The 25,559-nt window shown below is 55.7% G+C and overlaps 1 protein-coding gene and 2 pseudogenes across 12 annotated transcripts in view; all 3 read right to left on the bottom strand.

The window, feature by feature from the left end:
* Positions 1–25,559, bottom strand: part of LOC129126975 (protocadherin gamma-C5-like) — a 224,788-nt gene that overhangs the window by 62,200 nt on the left and 137,029 nt on the right. Inside the window, exon 1 of one of the 12 annotated variants that reach the window (XM_077186326.1) lies at positions 13,346–16,055. The exons of 10 other annotated variants lie outside the window; for them this stretch is intronic. In XM_077186326.1, coding sequence (XP_077042441.1) covers positions 13,346–15,811 — 2,466 coding nt within the window. In that variant the 5' untranslated portion in view covers positions 15,812–16,055. Of the gene's footprint in view, positions 1–25; positions 2,759–13,345; positions 16,056–25,559 lie in introns of those variants that run through there. One more of the 12 variants, XM_077186319.1, reaches the window with a different exon arrangement.
* On the bottom strand, positions 2,608–11,729 carry LOC129126919 (protocadherin gamma-A12 pseudogene; annotated as a pseudogene).
* On the bottom strand, positions 21,591–25,195 carry LOC143691890 (protocadherin gamma-A10 pseudogene; annotated as a pseudogene).

Below are 25,559 nucleotides of genomic sequence, written 5' to 3'. Positions count from 1 at the left end.
AAGAAGAAGCTCAAAATTTACAGACCTGTGGTGCATCAGGATTGGCAGGCGGCTCTGCCTCGACGAGGTCAGTGCTCGGGCTCGGTTTGTCGCAGGAATCGCCGCCCAGAAGCTCCTCCGCCGACAGGATGGGCACCGGCGGCGGCGGCGGCGGCCAAGCGGCCTCGGGCAGGGCGCGGGCGGGCGGCGGCACGCACAGGTTGTAGGAGTAGGGCAAGGTGCCCTCGCAGAAGTCGGCCGGGAAGGCGGCGCCGGCCAGCGAGAAGCGCTGCGCGCCCAGGCAGCGCAGCACGGCGGGCGGCCCGGCCCGGCGCAGCCGCGCCAGCACGGCCAGCGCCACGCTCAGCACCAAGAGCGCCGAGAGCAGCGCCAGCGCCAGCACCAGGTAGAACTGCAGCTCGGCCGCCGCCGCCGCCGCCTCGGCGCCCGCCGGCCGCTCGCTCAGCTCCGGCAGCGCCTCCTGCAAGCTCTCGGCCAGCACCACGTGCAGCGTGGCCGTGGCCGACAGCGCCGGCTGCCCGTGGTCCTTCACCACGGCCACCAGCCGCTGCTTGGCCGCGTCCCGCTCGCCCACGGCGCGCGCCGTGCGCACCTCGCCGCTGTGCAGCCCCACGCGGAACAGCGCCGGCTCCGACGCCTGCACCAGCTCGTAGGACAGCCACGCGTTGCGCCCCGCGTCCGCGTCCACCGCCACCACCTTGGCCACCAGGTAGCCGGCCTCGGCCGAGCGCGGAACCACCTCGAAAGGCGCCGCCGCCGCCGCCCCTCCCGGACCCTCTCCCGCCGCCGCCGCCGCGGGCCAGAGCACCCTGGGCGCGTTGTCGTTGCGGTCCAGCACGAAGACGCGCACCGTGGCCGTGGAGCTGCGCGCCGGCGAGCCGCCGTCCTGCGCCCGCACGGCCACCGTGAACTCGCGGCACTGCTCGTAGTCCAAGGAGCGCTGTGCGTACAGCGCGCCGCTCCGCGCCTCCACCGACACCAGCGGCGCCGCGCCCGCCGCGCCCGCGCTGCCGCCCGCCAGCCAGTAGCTCACGCGCCCGTTGGCGCCCGCGTCCGCGTCCCGCGCCTGCACGCGCAGCACCAGCGCGCCCGCCGCGTTGTTCTCCGCCACGTACGCGCTGTACGCCGCCTCCTCGAACACCGGCGCGTTGTCGTTCACGTCCGACACCTCCAGCACCAGCTCCCTGCTGCTCCGCAGCGCCGGCCTGCCCCGGTCCCGGGCCACCACCGTCACGCGCTGCTCCGACGCCTGCTCGCGGTCCAGCGCGCCCGATGTCACCACCTTGTACGAGCCGCCCGACGACGCCACGATCGACAGCGGCGCCTCTCCCGACAGCGAGCACGACACCTGACCGTTCTCGCCGGAGTCCGGGTCGTTCACGTTCAGCAAAGCCACCACGGTGCCAGTCGGTGCGTCCTCAGGAACTGGGCTCGACAGTGACAGAATGGTGATCTCGGGCGCGTTGTCATTCTCGTCCAGGATATCGATTTGCACTTCGCAGTGAGCCGTCAACCCGCCTCCGTCAGTCGCCTCCAGGCCGAAGATGTATTTACTCTTCTCCTCGAAATCCAGGGGACCGGACGTCATTATCTCGCCGCTTTCGCTGTCGATAGCGAACAACGCCTTGACACTCTCTGGGACGCTGCTGAAGGAGTAGGAGACCCGCCCATTGGAGCCCGCATCTGCATCTGTGGCCACCACACGCAGTACCAGCGATCCCGTCGGCAGATTCTCTGCCACTCTCGCTTCATAGACGCTTTTGCTGAACACGGGTGGGTTGTCGTTTGCGTCTGTCACGTTGATACGAACCGGAACACTCCCAGACCTCGTGGGGTCCCCACCGTCCACCGCCATCAACACCAACTCAAAGGAACTCTGCTTCTCTCGGTCCAAAGCTCTCTCCAGCACCAATTCCGGCTGCTTTTTTCCACCCGCCTTTTCCTTCATGGATAATGAAAAAGACGGGTTGCTGGTGAGTTGGTAAGTTAGAAGCGAGTTTGTTCCTCTATCAGCGTCTCGAGCCATTTCCAGAGGAAATCGAGCACCGGGAGGGATCCATTCACCGATCTCGAGGTCCAGAGCAGCCTTGCTGAAGGCCGGGGAATTGTCATTAACATCCTCGATCGCTACCTCGACGTGGAAAACGTTCAGCGGGTTGTGCACCAGCACGTCGAAGCTGACGGAGCAGGTCGCCGACTCGCCGCACATCTCCTCCCGGTCCAGTCTCTCATTCACGTACAGGTTCCCGTTCTCCTCATTCACAGTGAAGTATTTCAGCTGCTTCTTGCCGGCAGACGCCACCTGCAGCTTGCGCGCCGGCAGCTCGTCCGCGCTGAGCCCCAGGTCCCGCGCCAGCGGCCCCACGAGCGAGCCTCTGCCCAGCTCCTCGGGGATGGCGTAGCGGAGCCGCTCGGCCGCCGCCCGGCACCACACGCACAGCAGCAGCAGCAGCAGCGCGGCCAGCAGCGCTCGCCCGCCGCCCGGCCCGCGCCTCTGCCGCCTCTGCCTCACCGCCATTCTCTGCCCACTGCGCTCGCCGCGCTCCTGCCGACTGCCGCTGCCCTGCCTCCCTTCCAGCCGCTCTCGCCGCCCAAAGCGGACACCGCTCAAACACACCCAGCTCGCCGCGCCGCCTCTCGCCGCCTCTCGCTGCTGCTGCTGCTGGCGGTGCCGCTGCCGCTGTGGCCGGCGCCGGCCGAGCGAGCAGCCTGCGGGGGCAGGACGCTGCGGCGGCGGCGGCGGCGGCTCCAGCGCCGCTCGGCGCCGGACAACAGCGACACCCGGAGGCGCCGCCGCGACACCGCAGCCGCCACATGCCCGCGCTCAACGGGGCCCGGCTTTGGCCGGGGCTCAGCGCCTGCACCGGCCCCGGGGGCTCTCCCCGACTGCAAACACCCACAGCAACAGCTCTGCCTTAATTCCACTCCAAGGCCTTTCTATCTGACATGTGCTGCCGGATGCTTTCAGGGCATTCTTTTCAGTCACATTGAACAGTAAGAAGCAAATACTCATTGCAGTGGAGTAAAGAATGGAATTCAACTGCTCTTAAGAAAATGACGGCCCATCTGCAGTAGCAATAAAGGATAATATAGGGAAGACTTCAAGAGCTTTTTCTCACTTTGTCACATGAATTGTTATTCATTATATTCTTCATTTATGAGATTAATTATTTGGAGATATAGATCAGCCTAAAGCAATGTAAACATACCCTATCCCAAAATAGCAGAATTACATTTACTCCTTTCCTTCTGACTCATTAAACTTGCTTCATTTCCATCTCCATATCTGTGTGCCTGACAATCGAAACTGCAAAGCAACGCTGAGTCCTTCATAGAGTCAAACAATATTTTCAGTTCCCAAGTTAAACTTTCTCTAAAGGCCAATTAATCCACTCAACTGACATGAAAAGTAACACTTTCGGCTAGACTTGAATGTTGGAGGCATGTCCAAAACGTCTATAGGCAATATCTTCTCTTTTGTCACAACTCACACTGAAAAGCTTCCTCCTAATCAAAACCTCCCTTCTCTTAGTTAAAAACACTTCTTGGCAATTCTACAACAGCTGGCCCAGGTAAACAGAGCTCTGTCCATATTTCCTATAAACTTATTCATACATGAAAGAGCACAAACAAACTTTGAAAAGTCTACACATACCTATCATTTCTCTGTGTTTGAAGACACAAACTACTGCAGTCCTTCATCATAACAGAAATGTTCCAGCCCTCAGGCCACTTCCATGATCCTTCTGGGAACTCTGGCATGTCCAGTGGGATATTGGCCCAAGATCCCCATGCAGTCCATGCTCTCATATAAAGAGTTCAGAGGGGAGGAGGGACCTCCCTCGACCTGCCAGGCAGAGAGCTTGTCATGCAGTGCAGGACACAATTCCAGCAGCAGGTGCCCATGGGCAGCTCATGTCCCACCTCATCAACCACCAATAGCCCAAAGCTGCAAATTGCCTGAAGGTGCCTCAATCCCCTTGGCCATGCAGGTGCTGAACACAACTGGGCCCAGTCAGGGCCCTTGAGGGACAGCACAAGTCCCTGCTTTGCACCTGGACATGGAGCCACTGCCTGTAACTCTCTGCAGGTGACTCTCCAGCCTGTTCCTCAGCCATTTGACAGCCTCCAGCTGATTGCCCAGCATGTTCCTCTGGGGGATGGCCTGGGGGACACTGCACACCTTCTCCCACTGGGCCCTGCTCTGTCCATGGAAACCTTGCCTGGGCTGCCTGCTCACTCTGCACTTGGACAGCTGCAGCACAGATGATCCTGCATGATTACACTACAGACAAAAGGTTCCTGGCTGAGCACACCAGGAGTGCTTGTCAAACCCTTCCTCTGTGCAGCTGGAAACATCACAGCTGGGTGTGGCAACTGCACCTGCACTGGGGCAGCTGGCACACAGGAGACCTTCCACATGAGATCAGACACCCTGAGGCTGAGCTCATGACCACAAGCAATGCAAGACTCAGAAACACATGGAAATGGACGGATGCAATGACATTTTGTGGGTCTGCCTTGCTCTACAGAACCAACTCAGATCCCACTGCACTCCAGCAGGCACAGCCTGGTGTTATCTGTGACATGTGACCAGCAAGGCAATGACCCAGTTCTTCTCTAGCCTCACACACAGAGCTCCCCTCTCTGCTTTTTCTTCCATGCCAGGCCACTGTGGGGTTTTGCTGGTGGCCATCTCCTCACTGCTCACATCTCTCATGAGATGATAATGCACTGCAGCCACACCCAGAAGGGAGCTACAATTGTCTGCTCACCACCGTTATGATAAGGAACTGAAGGATTCTAGAGCACACAAATGATAAACAATCATACTAAAAGGTCAGCAGTCATCCAACTGAGAATGGTTCATCAAACCATTGGCTTTGAGGGCATCTCCTCCCCATCCTTATCACATGCTCTGTTCCACAGAGAGGAAAAGGCTAGTAAAGTCATATTCATATCTATTTCAGCCAACAGGAACAGGAAGAAAAGTCACTCTCATATCTCCTGCCTTCCACTCCCACTGCAACAAGAGCAGGGGACATTAACACATCATACATTGCTCAAAACAGATGGATTGTTGACAATAGTAAGTATACTCACCTACTGAGTAAATCAAGGAAGAACAAAACAAAGAAAAAAAACCCACAGAAACCCCAAAAATATGGATCAGACACGACAAAGAAGCATTAGAAGACAACAAGGAGTCAGAGCTGCTCACTGTGAAGTCTTCTAGGCCTTTATTCGAGGCCTTAAAATTCATACCTGAGAAGATGTAGAAGTCATTGAGAAGCTGCAAGTGTTTGGCAGGACTTAGATGGGACAAGAGACTGGTGGGTTCATTTCAAGAATGAGTCCTCTCATCAGCAACTTTTTCTATTGCATGGCCTTTTCACCTTGCAGTTATGAAACCATCATTTTAATCAGCTTCTCATCAGCCTCTTTCTCAAGATAAATCGACTGAAAAATTACAGCAGATGCCCTTATCACTTCTGCCCCATAGTCCCCACACACTGTTCAGTCTTGAGTGACGGAATTAAGAATGTGCTGAAAAACATCAGTCACTGCTTCCTAATTAAACATAGTGACCAGGATTGTGGAAATGAGCTGCTGCCTTTTTGGAAACAAAGACCTGAAAGAAAGTGAAATTATAATTCTGAAGAAATTCAATATCGCAATGTGGCCTCGAGATACAGGTGGATAATGGAGGTTTCACATGGGATTAATTAGCTCTTCCAGCCAACAATTATGGTTCTACATGAACAGTTACTGTGCAAAATGTTACTGTTGAAGGACTGACATTGTCTTTCGTGACAGAGACACCAGGATCAGAACAGCAAGGGCACTGCCTTTGGCACCAAGCATGAACTCAAACCATTTCTCTGCCAAACCCACACTGAGTCCCCCATTTGCCTGGCACAGAACTGAGCTCTCACTCTCCTCACTCTGCATTCACAGCCTTTACTTTCACCATCAACACAACCTCAATTTTAATTCCATGTTGGCCCCAGAGAAAGCAAGAGCTTGGGGAAACATCCATTCATGAAGTTGTATTTCTTGAATGAAATATTCAAGGTCAGGCTGGCTGGGGCTCTGAGCCACCTGCTCTGGTGGAAGATGTCCCTGCCTGTGGCAGAGGAGCTGGAACAAGAGGATCTTTAAGGTGGTTTGCAGCACCAACCACTCTCTGATTCTCCGTTTCTAGGATAATATGACTACACGTACAGCTTCAAGGGATGCATGAGAGACACTCTCCCTACTGGGTAATAATGTTTTGGAGTTTGCAGAATTGCCAGGCACAACGAGGATCAACTCTACTCCTTGACAAAAATACAAGCAAACAAACAAACACACAACAGAACATAAAACCAAAGCAAACAAATCATCAAAAAAAAAAACCAACCCTGAAATCAACCCAGTTAAGAATGGGAAACACCAGAAGAGTATCAATCATGGCCTCACATTGCAGATTGGCTCAACTGCAGGATATACACAATCCAGGAAACTGGACTGGAACCAATACACAGGGGCCTCACACAGGAGTCACTCCACAGGCCCCACACTGTCATTGCCTTGGACACAAAGAGAAAGGAAAAGCTTGGAACCACAGCTGGGGGCCTCATCTAAATACCAGGACAAACAGAGCTGGACACAATTCATTCATTCATTTTGAACTGCATCACACTGAACTCCAGCACCAGCCCTGTCTCTGCACACACAGACTTCTTCTCTCTGCCAAAACATAACATGACAGCAAATTTTGTCATCGAACATCATTAGAAGAAAAGTCGTGTGCACAGCTTCTCAGAGCCCAAGCATCACAACAAACATTATTCTGCTCCTCCATATTACTTCTACAAGTAGCAAATGTTATATAGGCCGTAAATTATTTCCACCTCTGCCAAAGACCCACACATCCAAGTATCACCTCAAAGGCAACATCACCATTCTTCAGCACATGGACTCCTCAAAGCATGTGTGACTACCACTCTTGATGCAAAGGGATATGGAACCCAAACTTGGCCATTTCAGTGAAAACCAAACGACACAAGTGAAAATCATAGGACTCCTCCTGACTCATTTTCAGAAGGCCAGCAATAGCCCTGGGGATCAACAAAACACCTGCCATGTCCCCACAGGACCTTATCACAAACCACACACCCAACACTAGCTCCTAACCCTTCCGACCTCCCATGGATAGCATGGATCATAAGAATTTAGAGACTCCACCAAAAGGAAAGTTACTCAACCATTTCTCCTTACCATGCATAATATTGGACATATGAGACAGCGGACAAGAAAAAACATTTATTACAGAGACATTTGAAGAAACTTGTCCATGGAAATGTCTCTGTCTTTTCATCTATAAACATAAAAGAACCATTTCCAGATCATCAGAAGAATGAGACAGAAAGTTAAAGCCTGCAGAATTGAACAGCTCCCAACACTCTTCTGGGTTATATAACTCAGAGTAGATGATTGATGATGTTGTTTAGAGGCACTGAATACACAGCTTGCAATTCCCATAGCCCATCTGTCAAAAGTACAAAATTAAGCTTTTGCGACACCAATATGGTGACAAACCAATACATATTAAGAACCTGTCAAGGTTCTCCATGCAGCTGGAATACAGATCTTCTAAACAATTACTTTGCGGCAAAGAACTCCACATTCCTTCATGCTAGAGATAGAAAATGGACAGGGAATGGAGGAAAACATTCCCTTGAGTCTTTCAGCAGACATTCACACACAGCTCACAGCACTCAGATTTCCAACCCTTCACACCATCCATGGTGTCCTTTCACCCATATACCTTACAAACATGGGACAGTGGAGGCCCAGTTCCCCAGACCATTGCTCTTCCCAGCACCAATTGCACACAGCTCTCTGTACATCTCCGTGCTGTGCAAGCTACATTTGCTGCTCACTGCAGTTCTGGGAAGAGACTTCACAGGTCTCAAAGTAAAAGCCGAGCAGTCTTCCAAGAGACACTGAGGCAGTGAATATCTGCTCACAGGGAATTATGCCCACCTTGCATCTCCCACTGCACCTTGAATCTCTCCTTCCCATCCAGGCAATTCTCTTGCCATGCTAAATATTTTATAACCAAAGCTCATCCAGCTCCATCTGACATAGCCCTACCTGGAAAAACAAGACAAAACAAAGCAGTTCTGCCATTTCCTCCTGAATTTCATGCTCCATATGCAGCCACACACAGGTTTTTCAAAGAGACACAACTTCAAGAGGATCTTTCGTCTTCAAAGCAGCTAGACAGACAGCACCAAGGACCACTTGTAGCCTGGTCCAATCCCCTCTTCACAAAAAAGACCAAAGCGTGAATGACACAAACAGTTCCGGCTGACGTTCACTATGTATCATGGAGAACAATAAAGGCCAATAAGAACGTGCAGAAATTCCCACACAAAGCCATCAGCCTTGTGTTCAAGACACATTCAAAATATTCATGCATGTGTGCTATTGGGAAGACACGTGAACCTCCAAAAAAGCTGAATTTCTTAGTAAGGAGATCCATACCTTCAGGAGAGCCAAAGCTACCAGGAACACACATTCTACACAGCACAGCTGATATAGGGGAACGTTATCAATACCCAAACATACGACCTAAACAACAGCCTGCCAGCAGCAGCCTTTCCCCTCCTTCCTTCTTCACATACTGGAAGGCTGAGGACCCACCCCATGTTTACATACGGACACCAATGGACCCCAGCTGTCAAAACTTCATCGGAAGAAACTTTACCATGCTTCTAGACAAAGTTTCCTAGGCAAGCCAAAGAACACGGCGGGGAAAGGGCAGGGGAAGGGCAGGGCTGCATTAGAAGAAAGCGTCGTGGAGAAAATCTGACCAGAGGAACTCACCGAGGAAGGGGCGGAGTCCGCGGGGAGGGCGCCGGCCGGGTCCCCGTCCCCGAGCAGCGGCGCGGGCTCGTCGGGCGGCGGCCGGGCCGGGAGGGTGTCGCAGCAGCTGGCGGCCGAGAAGCGCAGGTGGCTCTTGCGCGAGTCGGCCGTGAGCGACACGTCGTGCGAGTAGGACTGCAGGAAGGCGCGCACGCCGTCGATGCCCACGAAGTGCGAGACGGGCACGCCGCGCAAGGCGCCGCTGTCCGGCGGCAGCAGCTGCTGGCGGTGGCAGCGGCGCAGGCGCAGCGCCAGCAGCAGCAGCAGGAAGGCCACGAAGAGGCACGAGACGGCGGCCACGGCCAGCACGAGCCAGCGCGTCAGGCTGGCGGCCGGCTCGCCCGGCGCCGCCGCCTCGTGGGCCGCGCTGCCCAGCTCGGCCAGCAGCTCGGCCACGCTCTCGGCCAGCACCACGCTCAGCGTGGCCGTGGCCGACAGCGCCGGCCGCCCGTGGTCCCGCACCAGCACCAGCAGCACGTGGCGCGCCGCGTCGCGGGCCAGCGGCGAGCGCGCCGTGCGCACCTCGCCGCTGTGCAGCCCCACGCGGAACAGCCCCGGCTCCGTGGCCTTGGCCAGCTCGTAGGACAGCCACGCGTTCTGCCCCGCGTCCGCGTCCACCGCCACCACCTTGGCCACCAGCGCGCCGGCCTCGGCCCAGCGCGGCGCCAGCTCCACGCCCGACCACGCCGCAGCAGCGCCCGAGCCCGCCGCTGCGGCCGGCGCCGGGTACAGCACCTGCGGCGCGTTGTCGTTCTCGTCCACGATCAGCAGCCGCACCGACACGTTGCTGCTCAGCGCCGGCGCGCCGCCGTCCTCCGCCCGCACGCACAGCTGCAGCTCGCGCAGCTGCTCGTAGTCCAAGGAGCGCAGCGCGTACAGCGCGCCCGTCTCCGCCTGCACCGACACGTACGACGACAGCGGCGCGCCCCGCACCCGCCCCTCCGCCAGCCGGTAGCGCACGCGCGCGTTCTGCCCCCAGTCCGCGTCCGTGGCGCGCACCGTCAGCACCAGCGCGCCCGCCGCGTTGTTCTCCGCCAGCCGCGCGCTGTAGCGCTCCTCCAAGAACACCGGCGCGTTGTCGTTCACGTCCAGCACCCGCAGCGCCAGCACCGCGCTGCTCTGCAGCGCCGGCGACCCGCCGTCGGCCGCCCGCACCGTCACGTTGTACTCCGACACCTGCTCCCGGTCCAGCTCTCTCGCCGTCACCACGCTGTAGTAATTGCCCTGCGATCTTTGAAGCCGGAACGGAACGTCCTTGTCGATAGAGCAGCGCACCTCGCCGTTCACCCCCGAGTCTCGGTCCTGCACGTGTAGGAGGGCTACAACGGTCCCCGACGGAGCATCCTCAGATATTTCGCTAATCGCTGACCTCACCGAAATTTCTGGCACGTTGTCGTTGACGTCTGTGACCGAGATCGTGACTTTGGTCGTATCAAAAAGTCCTCCTCCATCATATGCCTGCACCTCCAGTTCATAGGAATTGCCTTCCTCGAAGTCAAGGCTTCTCAGTAGCATGATCTCTCCGGTCTCATAATCCAAACGAAAAATTTCTGATGCCATGTCCGACACTTTTTTCAACGAGTATTTCACGTGTCCGTACAACGCGTCGTCGGCGTCAGTGGCCGTGACGGTGACTAGTACAGAGCCCACGGGCACGTCCTCGGGCACACGCACCGTGTATTCCGCCTGGCTGAACACGGGCGCGTTGTCGTTCGCGTCCAGCACGGTCACGCGGATCCGAGCCGTGCCCGTCCGTGCCGGATCGCCGCCGTCGCTCGCCCTCAGCACCAGCTCGTGAAACGCCGCCTCCTCCCGGTCCAGCGCCTTGGCCAGCACCAGCTCGGGACGCTGATCGCCGCCGGGGCCCGCCTGCACGGCCAGCGAGAAGTGCTCGTCACCGCTCAGCTCGTAGCTCTGCAGGGAATTCCGGCCAGAATCCGGGTCATGAGCATCTGGTAGGGGAAACCGCGACCCTGGGGCTGTTGTCTCGCTGATTCTCAGTTCTATTTCTGCCTCTCGGAAGATGGGCTCGTTGTCGTTAATGTCCGTGATCTCCACTTCTATTTCATAAAACTTCATTTCCCCCTCCACTATCAGCTCACAGCGCAGCATGCATTTCTCCACCAGCCGGCACAGCTGCTCTCTGTCGATCCTCTCTGCCGTCACTAAATGTCCCGTCTTCCCGTGCAGAGCGAAATACTGCGTCCTACCTTCAGAGACAATTTGAAACCCGCGGTCGCCCTGCTCCAGCAGCTGCAGCCCCAGGTCCTTGGCCACGTCGCCCACGAACGAGCCCTTGGGCATCTCCTCGGGCACCGAGTAGCGCAGCTGCCCCCACGCCGCCTCCCACGCCGCCAGCAGCACGGCCCAGAGCAGAGCTCGCTGCCGCCGGCCCCAGCGCCTCCCCGCCGCGCACATCTCGCCCGCGGAACCGCCGGCACCGCAGCACCGCCGATCCAATCCCGCTGCCACTCAATGCTCGCAGCTCCTGCACCGTGCGCAGCTGCCGCTGCCTCCGCCTGGCTCCACAATGGACCAGCACCGCGGGGACGATCGGGGACCGCGCGTTCGGACACGGAGCGAACAACCCAGTGAGCCGATCCGCAGCGGGCGGGGCTGCCGGTAGCGCTCCGAGCTTCCTCTCGCTCCTCTCGGTCAACAGCGGCGCCCGCAGCCTCCTCCCGGCACTGCAGGCACCGAGCGCTGCCCAGCGCTGCCCGCCCTGCCTTGCTCCATACAGGCCACGGTCGCCACCGAGATGGCGCTTTTCGTCCAGCGCCGATCTCCTGCCCCCGCATTTCTCCAGCCCACCTCTGCTTTCATCCTCCAGGCTATCACCATCGGGAGGAAGGCAGAGGCATTCCGTGGGCGGGGTTATTAAACCGCACGGGAAACTCAGCCCTTGTTAATGCCATTACTTGTAAATTTAAAAAATATTCTTTGTATTTTGCCCTGTAGCTTATTGTTACATTTACTCTTTTTGTTCAAAAGCATCTTGAACAACAGGCTCCTAGAGAGAAAACGGGAAAATATCATATCCCGAACACACAGATCTATCAGGTTCTTTAACACAAGTGGGACGAGAGCAATTACATGATTCTTGAAATATGGGAGCTAATTGTTACACGATTGAAGTACAAGTACAAATAAAGATGCAGCTAAAACGTTCAAAGGAAATTTTCTGGACATAAAATGTTTGTAAACCCTTCCTAAAATACACCTAGTGTTTCCTTAGTTTATACACATTAAAATTCATTCAAGTCATTCTGTTTCCTTTTTTCTGAAATATATGTGTAAAACACTGTAGTTCGTTTATAAACCAATCATCTAAGTATTTCTAAAGTGGTTGCTACGATAAGTTTTCAAGAAGACGATTATAATATCATAGAACAAAAGAACAGCTGCCATATTGAAACTGTCTGACCACTAATCTATGTGCAAACGGGCTTGACTCAAGTGCCTAAACCCTCCTCTGCCAATCTCCCTGATATGGGATCCCTTCGTATCTCATATGTCTGTCCTACTAAACAGAATTGCAAAAGTTGTCTCTTTTCGATATATTTGAGATCTACTAAAAGCCCCAACATCGTTGTGAGAAGAGGATAGAAAAATAACAATCTCTAAACAGAAATCTTTCAGCACTCTCACCAGTGTATGGAATCAAAATGTTTTAGACCAAAACAGAGTGAACTGCCAGCCAGGATGCATAAACGAAGCCATCTAGCCTCACTACTGCATTCCCCCCAAAACCGGTGACAAACTTTTTTTTCAATCATAATGGAGAACGGAACTTTCCCCGTTCGTTTCCTTTCTAAATCTAACCGGGACTAAACAAAGTTGAACGAACGTGTAAAGCTGTACACGAGTTCCAAGAACACCCATTCTGAAAAAATCTGTCAGGAAGGATAAAAGCTCCAACACCAGGGGAGAGGGATCTCGGTTTTTTGCTCGACTCCATCATTCAGAATAAAACGTTCTTCTTCCACAGAAGACAAAACTGCTTTCAATGTCGCTAACAGATCGAAATTGATAGCCCTCAAGTGTTGAAGACAAAATCTCGAGCCTAAAGCTGAACCTTTGACCAAGGAAGAAGCAAGGGCTTCCTGCTCTCCATGAACGGGGGATAGCCTGTTCCTTAACTCAGTCCGTCACGGAGACAGGACTGTGCAACTCACATAAACACAACTCCGGGAATCAAGGAGAAACACTGAGAAACACCGCTCCTAGCCGAAAGGAGAGCTACAGTCAGAGCCTGTCATCTAAAGCCTGTCATCTAAAACCGAGAAAAAAAAAGACAAACTCCCACTGCTACGTGAGGATACAGATGACGAATCCCCACTCACACCAGGCAAAAAAAAAAACCTACGTGGGAAAAAAAGATGACGTTTCGGGAACTTCTAAAAAAAGAAGAAGCTCAAAATTTACAGACCTGTGGTGCATCAGGATTGGCAGGCGGCTCAGCCTCGACGAGGTCAGTGCTCGGGCTCGGTTTGTCGCAGGAATCGCCGCCCAGAAGCTCCTCCGCCGACAGGATGGGCACCGGCGGCGGCGGCCAAGCGGCCTCGGGCAGGGCGCGGGCGGGCGGCGGCACGCACAGGTTGTAGGAGTAGGGCAAGGTGCCCTCGCAGAAGTCGGCCGGGAAGGCGGCGCCGGCCAGCGAGAAGCGCTGCGCGCCCAGGCAGCGCAGCACGGCGGGCGGCCCGGCCCGGCGCAGCCGCGCCAGCACGGCCAGCGCCACGCTCAGCACCAAGAGCGCCGAGAGCAGCGCCAGCGCCAGCACCAGGTAGAACTGCAGCTCGGCCGCCGCCGCCGCCGCCTCGGCGCCCGCCGGCCGCTCGCTCAGCTCCGGCAGCGCCTCCTGCAAGCTCTCGGCCAGCACCACGTGCAGCGTGGCCGTGGCCGACAGCGCCGGCTGCCCGTGGTCCTTCACCACGGCCACCAGCCGCTGCTTGGCCGCGTCCCGCTCGCCCACGGCGCGCGCCGTGCGCACCTCGCCGCTGTGCAGCCCCACGCGGAACAGCGCCGGCTCCGACGCCTGCACCAGCTCGTAGGACAGCCACGCGTTGCGCCCCGCGTCCGCGTCCACCGCCACCACCTTGGCCACCAGGTAGCCGGCCTCGGCCGAGCGCGGAACCACCTCGAAAGGCGCCGCCGCCGCCGCCCCTCCCGGACCCTCTCCCGCCGCCGCCGCCGCGGGCCAGAGCACCCTGGGCGCGTTGTCGTTGCGGTCCAGCACGAAGACGCGCACCGTGGCCGTGGAGCTGCGCGCCGGCGAGCCGCCGTCCTGCGCCCGCACGGCCACCGTGAACTCGCGGCACTGCTCGTAGTCCAAGGAGCGCTGCGCGTACAGCGCGCCGCTCCGCGCCTCCACCGACACCAGCGGCGCCGCGCCCGCCGCGCCCGCGCTGCCGCCCGCCAGCCAGTAGCTCACGCGCCCGTTGGCGCCCGCGTCCGCGTCCCGCGCCTGCACGCGCAGCACCAGCGCGCCCGCCGCGTTGTTCTCCGCCACGTACGCGCTGTACGCCGCCTCCTCGAACACCGGCGCGTTGTCGTTCACGTCCGACACCTCCAGCACCAGCTCCCTGCTGCTCCACAGCGCCGGCCTGCCCCGGTCCCGGGCCACCACCGTCACGCGCTGCTCCGACGCCTGCTCGCGGTCCAGCGCGCCCGATGTCACCACCTTGTACGAGCCGCCCGACGACGCCACGATCGACAGCGGCGCCTCTCCCGACAGCGAGCACGACACCTGACCGTTCTCGCCGGAGTCTCTGTCCCGCACTTTCAGCACGGCTACCACGGTGCCCACCGGTGTGTCCTCGGGCACGGGACTCGAGAGTGACAGAATCGTGATCTCGGGCGCGTTGTCATTCTCGTCTGTGATGTCGATCTGCACTTCGCAGTGACTCGTGAGCCCGCCACCGTCTCTTGCCTCCACGCCGAAGATGTATTCACTCTGTCCCTCGAAATCGAGAGCCCCCGCTGTCCTCACTTCCCCGCTCTCGCTGTCGATAGTGAACAACTCCCTGACAGGTTCCAGGACGCTGCCAAAGGAGTAGGACACTCGCCCATTCGAGCCTGCATCAGCATCCGTGGCCCGTATCTGCAGCACCACCGACCCCAGTGGCAAATTCTCTGACACTCGCGCCTCGTAGAGGTTTTTGCTGAACACGGGCGGGTTGTCGTTTGCGTCTGTCACGTTGATGCGAACCTGGACAGTCCCGGACCTCGCGGGATCCCCGCCGTCCACCGCCATTAGCACCAGCTCAAAGGAACTCTGCTTCTCCCGGTCCAACATTCTCTCCAGTACTAACTCTGGCAGCTTGCTTCCACCCGGCTTTTCCTGCATGGACAGTGAGAACGACGGGTTGCTGGTAAGTGTGTAAGTCAGCATTGAGTTGCTTCCTGCGTCTGCATCTCGCGCCATCTCTAGAGGAAAACGAGCACCGGGAACCGTCCATTCACCAATCTCCAGGTCGAGAACAGCCTTGCTGAAGACTGGGGAGTTGTCATTCACGTCCTCAATGCCCACTTCGACGTGGAAAATATTCAGCGGGTTGTGTACCAGCACCTCGAAGCTGACAGAACACCTCACAGATGCGCCGCACATCTCCTCCCGGTCCAGCCTCTCGTTCACATACAGGTTCCCGTTCTCCTCATTCACAGTGAAGTATTGCTTCTCCTCGCTCAGCCGCAGCTTGCGCGCCGGCAGCTCGTCCGCGCTGAGCCCCAGGTCCCGCGCCAGCGGCCCCACGAGCGAGCCTCTGCCCAGCTCCTCGGGGATGGCGTAGCGGAGCCGCTCGGCCGCCGCCCGGCACCACACGCACAGCAGCAGCAGCAGCAGCGCGGCCAGCAGCGCTCGCCCGCCGCCCGGCCCGCGCCTCTGCCTCACCGCCATTCTCTGCCCACTGCGCTCGCCGCGCTCCTGCCGACTGCCGCTGCCCTGCCTCCCTTCCAGCCGCTCTCGCCGCCCAAAGCAGACACCGCTCAAACACACCCAGCTCGCCGCGCCGCCTCTCGCCGCCTCTCGCCGCCTCTCGCCGCTGCTGCTGCTGGCGGTGCCGCTGCCGCTGTGGCCGGCGCCGGCCGAGCGAGCAGCCTGCGGGGGCAGGACGCTGCGGCGGCGGCGGCGGCGGCTCCAGCGCCGCTCGGCGCCGGACAACAGCGACACCCGGAGGCGCCGCCGCGACACTGCAGCCGCCGCATGCCCGCGCTCAACGGGGCCCGGCTTTGGCCGGGGCTCAGCGCCTGCACCGGCCCCGGGGGCTCTCCCCGACTGCAAACACCCACAGCAACAGCTCTGCCTTAATTCCACTCCAAGGCCTTTCTATCTGACATGTGCTGCCGGATGCTTTCAGGGCATTCTTTTCAGTCACATTGAACAGTAAGAAGCAAATACTCATTGCAGTGGAGTAAAGAATGGAATTCAACTGCTCTTAAGAAAATGACGGCCCATCTGCAGTAGCAATAAAGGATAATATAGGGAAGACTTCAAGAGCTTTTTCTCACTTTGTCACATGAATTGTTATTCATTATATTCTTCATTTATTGAGATGAATTAGTTGGAGATATAGATCAGCCTAAAGCAAGGTAAGCATACCCTACCCCAAAATAGCAGAATTACATTTACTCCTTTCCTTCTGACTCATTAAACTTGCTTCATTTCCATCTCCATATCTGTGTGCCTGACAATCGAAACTGCAAAGCAACGCTGAGTCCTTCATAGAGTCAAACAATATTTTCAGTTCCCAAGTTAAACTTTCTCTAAAGGCCAATTAATCCACACAACCGACATGAAAAGTAACACTTTCTGCTAGACTTGAATGTTGGAGACATGTCCAAAACTTCTATAGGCAATATCTTCTCTTTTGTCACAACTCACACTGAAAAGCTTCCTCCTAATCAAAACCTCCCTTCTCTTAGTTAAAAACACTTCTTGGCAATTCTACAACAGCTGGCCCAGGTAAACAGAGCTCTGTCCATATTTCCTAAAAACTTATTCATACATGAAAGAGCACAAACAAACTTTGAAAAGTCTACACAGATCTATCATTTCTCTATGTTTGAAGACACAAACTACTGCAGTCCTTCATCATAACAGAAATGTTCCAGCCCTCAGGCCACTTCCATGATCCTTCTGGGAACTCTGGCATGTCCAGTGGGATATTGGCCCAAGATCCCCATGCAGTCTATACTCTCACAAAAAGAGTTCAGAGGGGAGGGGGGACCATGCTCGACCTGCCAGGCAGAGAGATTGTCATGCAGTGCAGGACACAATTCCAGCAGCAGGTGCCCATGGGCAGCTCATGTCCCACCTCATCACCCACCAATAACCCAAAGCACTTCTCTGCAAAGCTCTTCCCTATCCCCCACTCTCTCTTTCAACTGGGGATTGCTCCACCCCAGCTTCAGGACCTTGCACTTTGATCCATTCCATGATGGCTGCACGGGGCCACTTCTCCAGCCCATCCCTGGCTGCCATATCTGCCCTGCACTGAATCAACTCCAATTGTGTCAGCTGCAAATTGTCTGAAGGTGCCTCAATCCCATTGGCCATGCAGGTGCTGAACAAAACTGGGCCCAGTCAGGGCCCTTGAGGGACAGCACAAGTCCCTGCTTTGCACCTGGACATGGAGCCACTGCCTGTAACTCTCTGCAGGTGACTCTCCAGCCTGTTCCTCAGCCATTTGACAGCCTCCAGCTGATTGCCCAGCATGTTCCTCTGGGGGATGGCCTGGGGGACACTGCACACCTTCTCCCACTGGGCCCTGCTCTGTCCATGGAAACCTTGCCTGGGCTGCCTGCTCACTCTGCACTTGGACAGCTGCAGCACAGATGATCCTGCATGATTACACTACAGACAAAAGGTACCTGGCTGAGCACACCAGGAGTGCTTGTCAAACCCTTCCTCTGTGCAGCTGGAAACATCACAGCTGGGTGTGGCAACTGCACCTGCACTGGGGCAGCTGGCACACAGGAGACCTTCCACATGAGATCAGACACCCTGAGGCTGAGCTCATGACCACGAGCAATGCAAGACTCAGAAACACATGGAAATGGACAGATGCAATGACATTTTGTGGGTCTGCCTTGCTCTACAGAACCAACTCAGATCCCACTGCACTCCAGCAGGCACAGCCTGGTGTTATCTGTGACATGTGACCAGCAAGGCAATGACCCAGTTCTTCTCTAGCCTCACACACAGAGCTCCCCTCTCTGCTTTTTCTTCCACACCAGGCCACTGTGAGGTTTTGCTTGTGGCCATCTCCTCACTGCTCACATCTCTCATGAGATGATAATGCACTGCAGCCACACCCAGAAGGGAGCTACAATTGTCTGCTCACCACCATTATGATAAGGAACTGAAGGATTCTAGAGCACACAAATGATAAACAATCATACTAAAAGGTCAGCAGTCATCCAACTGAGAATGGCTCATCACACCATTGGCTTAGGGAGAATCTCCTCCCTATCTTTATCACATGCTCTGTTCCACAGAGAGGCAAAGTCGACTAAAGTCATATTTATATCTAATTCTCCCAACAGGAACAGAACACAAAGTCACTTTCATATCTCCTGCCTTCCACTCCCACTGGAGCAGGGGACATTACCACACCAGACATTGCTCAAAACAGATGGATTGTTGACAATAGTAAGGATACCCACCTACTGAGTAAATCAAGGAACAACAAAACAAAGCAAAAACCCACAGAGACCCCAAAATATAGATCAGACAGGGCAAAGAAGCATTAGAAGACAACAACGAGTCAGAGATGCTCACTGTGAAATCTTCTAGGCCTTTATTGCATGCCTGAAAATTCATCACTGAAAGCATAGAAGACATTGAGAATCAGCAGGTGTGTGGCCCTGAGGACTTAGATGGGACAAGAGCCTGGTGGGTTCATTTGAACAATGAGTCCTCTCCTCATCAACTCTTTCTATTGCATGGCCTGCTCACCTGGCACAGTTATGAAACCATCATTTTAATCAGCTTCTCATCAGCCTCTTTCTCAACGTAAATCTTCTGACAATTTACAGCAGGTTCCCCTGTCACTTCTGCCTCATATTCCCCACACACCATTCAGTCCTAAGTGACTGAAGAAAGGATGTCCTGAAAAACTTCAGGCATCCTTTTGTATTTAAAAGTACTGACCAGAATTGTGAAAATGGGCTTCAACCTTTCTGTAAACAAAGGCCTGAGTGGACGTGCAATTGCAATTCTGAAGAAACTCTATATCATATTGTGGCATAGAGATACAGATAATGGAGGTTTCACACAGGATTAATTAGCTCTTCCAGCCAACAATTATGGTTCTACATGAACAGTTACTGTGCAAAATTGTTTTGTTGGAGGACTGTCATTGTCTTTCATGACAGAGACACCAGGATCAGAACAGCAAGGGCACTGCCTGTGGCACCAAGCATGAAATCAAACCATTTCTCTGCCAAACCCACACTGAGTCCCCCATTTGCCTGGCACAGAACTGAGCTCTCACCCTCCTCACTCTCCATTCACAGCCTTTGCTTTCACCATCAACACAAACAGAAATTTTGGTTCTGCGTTGCCCACAGAGAAAGCAACAGCTTGGGGAAACATCCATTCATGAAGTTCTATTTCTTGAATGAAATATTCAAGGTCAGGCTGGCTGGGGCTCTGAGCCACCTGCTCTGGTGGAAGATGTCCCTGCCCATGGCAGAGGAGGGTGAATGAGAGGATCTTTAAGCTGGTTTTCAACAAAAAACCTTTCTATGATTCCGTGTGTCTAGGATAAGACGATTACATGTACAGCTCCAAGGGATGGATGAGAGATACTCTCCCTACTGGATAATTATATGTTTTGGAGTTTGCAGAATTGCCAGGATCAATGAGGATAACTTTACTCCAAAAAATACAGAAGAAGAAAAATACAAGCAAAACAGCAAACAATCCAAACAAAACCAATTACGCAAAGAAACTGACATCAACCCAGCCAAGAGTGGGAAAACACCACAAGAGTATCAATCATGGCCTCACATTGCAGATTGGCTCAACTGCAGGATATACACAACCCGGGAAACTGGACTGGAACCAATACACAGGGGCCTCACACAGGAGTCACTCCACAGGCCCCACACTGTCATTGCCTTGGACACAAAGAGAAAGGAAAAGCTTGGAACCACAGCTGGGGCCTCATCTAAATACCAGGACAAACAGAACTGGACACAATTCATTCATTCATTTTGAACTGTATCACACTGAACTCCAGCACCAGCCCTGTCTCTGCATACACAGACTTCTTCTCTCTGCCAAAACATAACATGACAGCAAATTTTGTAATTGAACATCATTGGAAGAAAGCTAATGTGCACAGCTTCTCAGAGCCCAAACATCACAACTAACATTATTCTGCTCCTCCATATTACTAAAACCAGAGGGAAATGTCATACAGGCCACAAATTATTTCCAGCTCTGTCAAAGACCCACACATCCAAGTACCACCTCAAAGGCAACATCACCATTCTTCAGCACATGGACTCCTCAAAGCATGTGTGACTACCACTCTTGATGCAAAGGGATATGGAACCCAAACTTGGCCATTTCAGTCCAAACCACACAAGGGAATATCATACGACTCCTCCTGACTCATTTTCAGAAGGCCAGCAATAGCCCTGGGGATCAACAAAACACCTGCCATGTCTCCACCAGGGCCTCCTCACACACCACACACCCAACACTCCCTTCTAACCCTTCCCACCTCCCATGGATAGCACAGATCATCAGAATTTAGAGACTCCACCAAAAGGAAAGTTACTCGACCGTATCTCCTTACCATGAATAATATTGGACTTCACATACGAGACAGCGGACTAGAAAAAACATTTATTACAGAGACATTTGAAGAAATTTGTCCATGGAAATGTCTCTGTCTTTTCATCTATAAACATAAAGAACCATTTTCAGATCATCAGAAGAATGAGACAGAAAGTAAACGCTGGCAGATTTGAAGAGCTCCCAACACTCTTCTGGGTTTATATAACTCAGAGTAGATGATTGATGATGTTGTTTAGAGGCACTGAATACACAGCTTGCAATTCCCATACCCCATCTGTCATAAGTACAAAATTAAGCTTTGAAGTGACACCATTATGATGACAAATAAATACATATTAAGAACCTGTCAAGGTTCTCCATGCAGCTGGAATACAGATCTTCTAAACAATTACTTTGCAGCAAAGAACTCCACATTCCTTCATGCTAGAGATAGAACATGGACAGGAAACGGAGGAAAACGTTCCCTTGAGTCTTTCAGCAGACATTCACACACAGCTCACAGCACTCAGATTCCCAACCCTTCACACCATCCATGGTGTCCTTTCACCCATATACCTTACAAACATGGGACAGTGGAGGCCCAGTTCCCCAGACCATTGCTCTTCCCAGCACCAATTGCACACAGCTCTCTGTACATCTCTGTGCTGTGCAAGCTACATTTGCTGCTCAATGCAGTTCTGGGAAGAGATTTCATAGGTCTCAAAGGAAAAGCCAAACAGTCTTCCAAGAGACACTGAGGCAGTGAATATCTGCTCACAGGGAATTATGCCCACCTTGCATCTCCCACTGCACCTTGAATCTCTCCTTCCCATCCAGGCAATTCTCTTGCCATACTAAATATTTTATAGGTAAGGGTCATCCAGCTCCATTTGACAGAGCTCTACCTTAAAAAACAAGAAAACAACCAAAGCAGTTCTGTCATTTCCTCCTGCATTTCCTCCTCGACATGCAGCCACCCACAGACTTTTCAAAGAATCACAACTTCAAGAGGATTCTTCATCTTCAAAGCAGGTAGACAGGCATCACCAAGGACCTCTTGTTGCCTGGTCCAATCCTCTCTTGGGGACAAAGAACAAAGCATGGATGATGCAAACACTTTTCCGGCTGACCTTCACTATGTATCATGGAGATCGATAAAGGCTGATAACAACATACAGAGAGGTTCCACATGAAGCCATCAGCATTTTGTTCAAGACACATTCTAACTCTTAAAACACACGTGCTCTTGGGAAGACACACGAGCCTGCTAAAAAGTTGTATTTCTTAATAACATTATCCATCCCTTCAGAAGAGCCAATACTATCAGGAACACAGATTCTACACAGTACAGCTGAGAGAGGGGAACAACACCTGGAACCTGGTCGATACCCAAACCTCCGACCTAATCAACAGCCTACCAGCAGCAGCCTTCTCCCTCCTTCCTTCTTCACGAACTGGAAGGCGGAGGACCCACCCCATGTTCACATAGTGACAACAATGGGCACGAGTCTTCAAAACTTCACCAAAGGAAACTTTACCATGCTGTTGGACAAAGTCCCCTAGGCAAGCAAGAGAACACGGCGGGGAAAGGGCAGGGCTGAATCACAAGAAAGCGTCGCAGAGAAAATCTGACCAGAGGAACTCACCGAGGGAGGGGCGGGGTCCGAGGGGAGGGCGCCGGCCGGGTCCCCGTCCCCGAGCAGCGGCGCGGGCTCGTCGGGCGGCGGCCGGGCCGGGAGGGTGTCGCAGCAGCTGGCGGCCGAGAAGCGCAGGTGGCTCTTGCGCGAGTCGGCCGTGAGCGACACGTCGTGCGAGTAGGACTGCAGGAAGGCGCGCACGCCGTCGATGCCCACGAAGTGCGAGACGGGCACGCCGCGCAAGGCGCCGCTGTCCGGCGGCAGCAGCTGCTGGCGGTGGCAGCGGCGCAGGCGCAGCGCCAGCAGCAGCAGCAGGAAGGCCACGAAGAGGCACGAGACGGCGGCCACGGCCAGCACGAGCCAGCGCGTCAGGCTGGCGGCCGGCTCGCCCGGCGCCGCCGCCTCGTGGGCCGCGCTGCCCAGCTCGGCCAGCAGCTCGGCCACGCTCTCGGCCAGCACCACGCTCAGCGTGGCCGTGGCCGACAGCGCCGGCCGCCCGTGGTCCCGCACCAGCACCAGCAGCACGTGGCGCGCCGCGTCGCGGGCCAGCGGCGAGCGCGCCGTGCGCACCTCGCCGCTGTGCAGCCCCACGCGGAACAGCCCCGGCTCCGTGGCCTTGGCCAGCTCGTAGGACAGCCACGCGTTCTGCCCCGCGTCCGCGTCCACCGCCACCACCTTGGCCACCAGCGCGCCCGCCTCCGCCCAGCGCGGCGCCAGCTCCACGCCCGACCACGCCGCAGCAGCGCCCGAGCCCGCCGCTGCGGCCGGCGCCGGGTACAGCACCTGCGGCGCGTTGTCGTTCTCGTCCACGATCAGCAGCCGCACCGACACGTTGCTGCTCAGCGCCGGCGCGCCGCCGTCCTCCGCCCGCACGCACAGCTGCAGCTCGCGCAGCTGCTCGTAGTCCAAGGAGCGCAGCGCGTACAGCGCGCCCGTCTCCGCCTGCACCGACACGTACGACGACAGCGGCGCGCCCCGCACCCGCCCCTCCGCCAGCCGGTAGCGCACGCGCGCGTTCTGCCCCCAGTCCGCGTCCGTGGCGCGCACCGTCAGCACCAGCGCGCCCGCCGCGTTGTTCTCCGCCAGCCGCGCGCTGTAGCGCTCCTCCAAGAACACCGGCGCGTTGTCGTTCACGTCCAGCACCCGCAGCGCCAGCACCGCGCTGCTCTGCAGCGCCGGCGACCCGCCGTCGGCCGCCCGCACCGTCACGTTGTACTCCGACACCTGCTCCCGGTCCAGCTCTCTCGCCGTCACCACGCTGTAGTAATCCTCAAAAGACTTCTCCAGCCGGAACGGGACGTCCTTGTCGATAGAGCAGCGCACCTCGCCGTTCACCCCCGAGTCTCGGTCCTGCACGTGCAGCAGAGCTACCACTGTCCCCGAAGGAGCGTCCTCGGAAATCTCACGTAGCGCTGACCGCACAGAAATCTCGGGTGCGTTATCGTTTATGTCAGTGACACTGATCGCGACTTTGGCAGTGTCTAAAAGCTGTCCTCCGTCCCGTGCTTGCAACTCCAGTTCGTAGGAGTCGTCTTCCTCGAAGTCCAGGCTCTGCAACAGAGTGATAGCTCCACTCTCAGAGTCTAGATGGAAAACAGCCGTGTCTGCCTCTTTCTTCAACGAGTATTCAATTTCCCCGTACAGACCTTCGTCGGCGTCCGTGGCCGTGACAGTGACGAGGGTGGAGCCCACGGGCACGTCCTCGGGCACACGCACCGTGTACTCCGCCTGGCTGAACACGGGCGCGTTGTCGTTCGCGTCCACCACGGTCACGCGGATCCGAGCCGTGCCCGTCCGTGCCGGATCGCCGCCGTCGCTCGCCCTCAGCACCAGCTCGTGAAACGCCGCCTCCTCCCGGTCCAGCGCCTTGGCCAGCACCAGCTCGGGACGCTGATCGCCGCCGGGGCCCGCCTGCACGGCCAGCGAGAAGTGCTCGTCACCGCTCAGCTCGTAGCTCTGCAGCGAATTCCAGCCAGAATCTGGATCGTGAGCCCTTGCGAGGGGAAACCGAGACCCTGGAGCTGTCGTCTCGCTAATCCTCTCCTCAACTTCACTTTCCTTGAAGCTTGGAGCGTTGTCGTTAATATCAGTGATTTCCACTTCGATTCTGTAAACCTGCATCTGTCCCTCCACTATCAGCTCACAGCGCAGCATGCATTGCTGCACACGCTCGCACAGCTGCTCTCTGTCGATCCTCTCCGCCGTCACTAAATGTCCCGTCTTCCCGTGCAGAGCGAAATACTGCGTCCTACCTTCAGAGACAACGCGGATGCCACGGTCTCCAAACTCCGTCAGCTGCAGCCCCAGGTCCTTGGCCACGTCGCCCACGAACGAGCCCTTGGGCATCTCCTCGGGCACCGAGTAGCGCAGCTGCCCCCACGCCGCCTCCCACGCCGCCAGCAGCACGGCCCAGAGCAGAGCTCGCTGCCGCCGGCCCCAGCGCCTCCCCGCCGCGCACATCTCGCCCGCGGAACCGCCGGCACCGCAGCACCGCCGATCCAATCCCGCTGCCACTCAATGCTCGCACCTCCTGCACCGTGCGCAGCTGACGCTGCCTCCGCCTGGCTCCACAATGGACCAGAACCGCGGGGACGATCGGGGACCGCGCGTTCGGACACGGAGCGAACAACCCAGTGAGCCGATCCGCAGCGGGCGGGGCTGCCGGTAGCGCTCCGAGCTTCCTCTCGCTCCTCTCGGTCAACAGCGGCGCCCGCAGCCTCCTCCCGGCACTGCAGGCACCGAGCGCTGCCCAGCGCTGCCCGCCCTGCCTTGCTCCATACAGGCCACGGTCGCCACCGAGATGGCGCTTTTCGTCCAGCGCCGATCTCCTGCCTCCGCATTTCTCCAGCCCATCTCTGCTTTCATCTTCCAGGCTATCACCATCGGGAGGAAGGCAGAGGCATTCCGTGGGCGGGGTTATTAAACCGCACGGGAAACCCATCATTTATTCATGTCATTATGGAAATAATGTCCATATGTAAATTAAAACTAATTTTTCGTATTTCACCCTGTAGCTTATTTTTAAGATTATCCTTTTTGTTCAAAAACATCTTCAACAACAGCCTCGCAGAGAGAAAACGGGAAAATACCACATCCCGAAGAAACAGGTAACAGGTTCTTTAACACAAGTGGGACGAGAGCAATTCCATACTCTTGAAGTCAGGGAGCCTATTGTTACAGGATTCAATTAAAAGTACAAATAAAGATGCAGCTGAAAA

Source organism: Agelaius phoeniceus, chromosome 15 (genome assembly GCF_051311805.1).
Source record: "Agelaius phoeniceus isolate bAgePho1 chromosome 15, bAgePho1.hap1, whole genome shotgun sequence".
Classification (NCBI taxonomy): Eukaryota; Metazoa; Chordata; class Aves; order Passeriformes; family Icteridae; genus Agelaius; species Agelaius phoeniceus.
The sequence above is the reverse complement of the archived record's forward strand: the minus strand, read 5'-3'. Positions and strand labels throughout refer to the sequence as shown.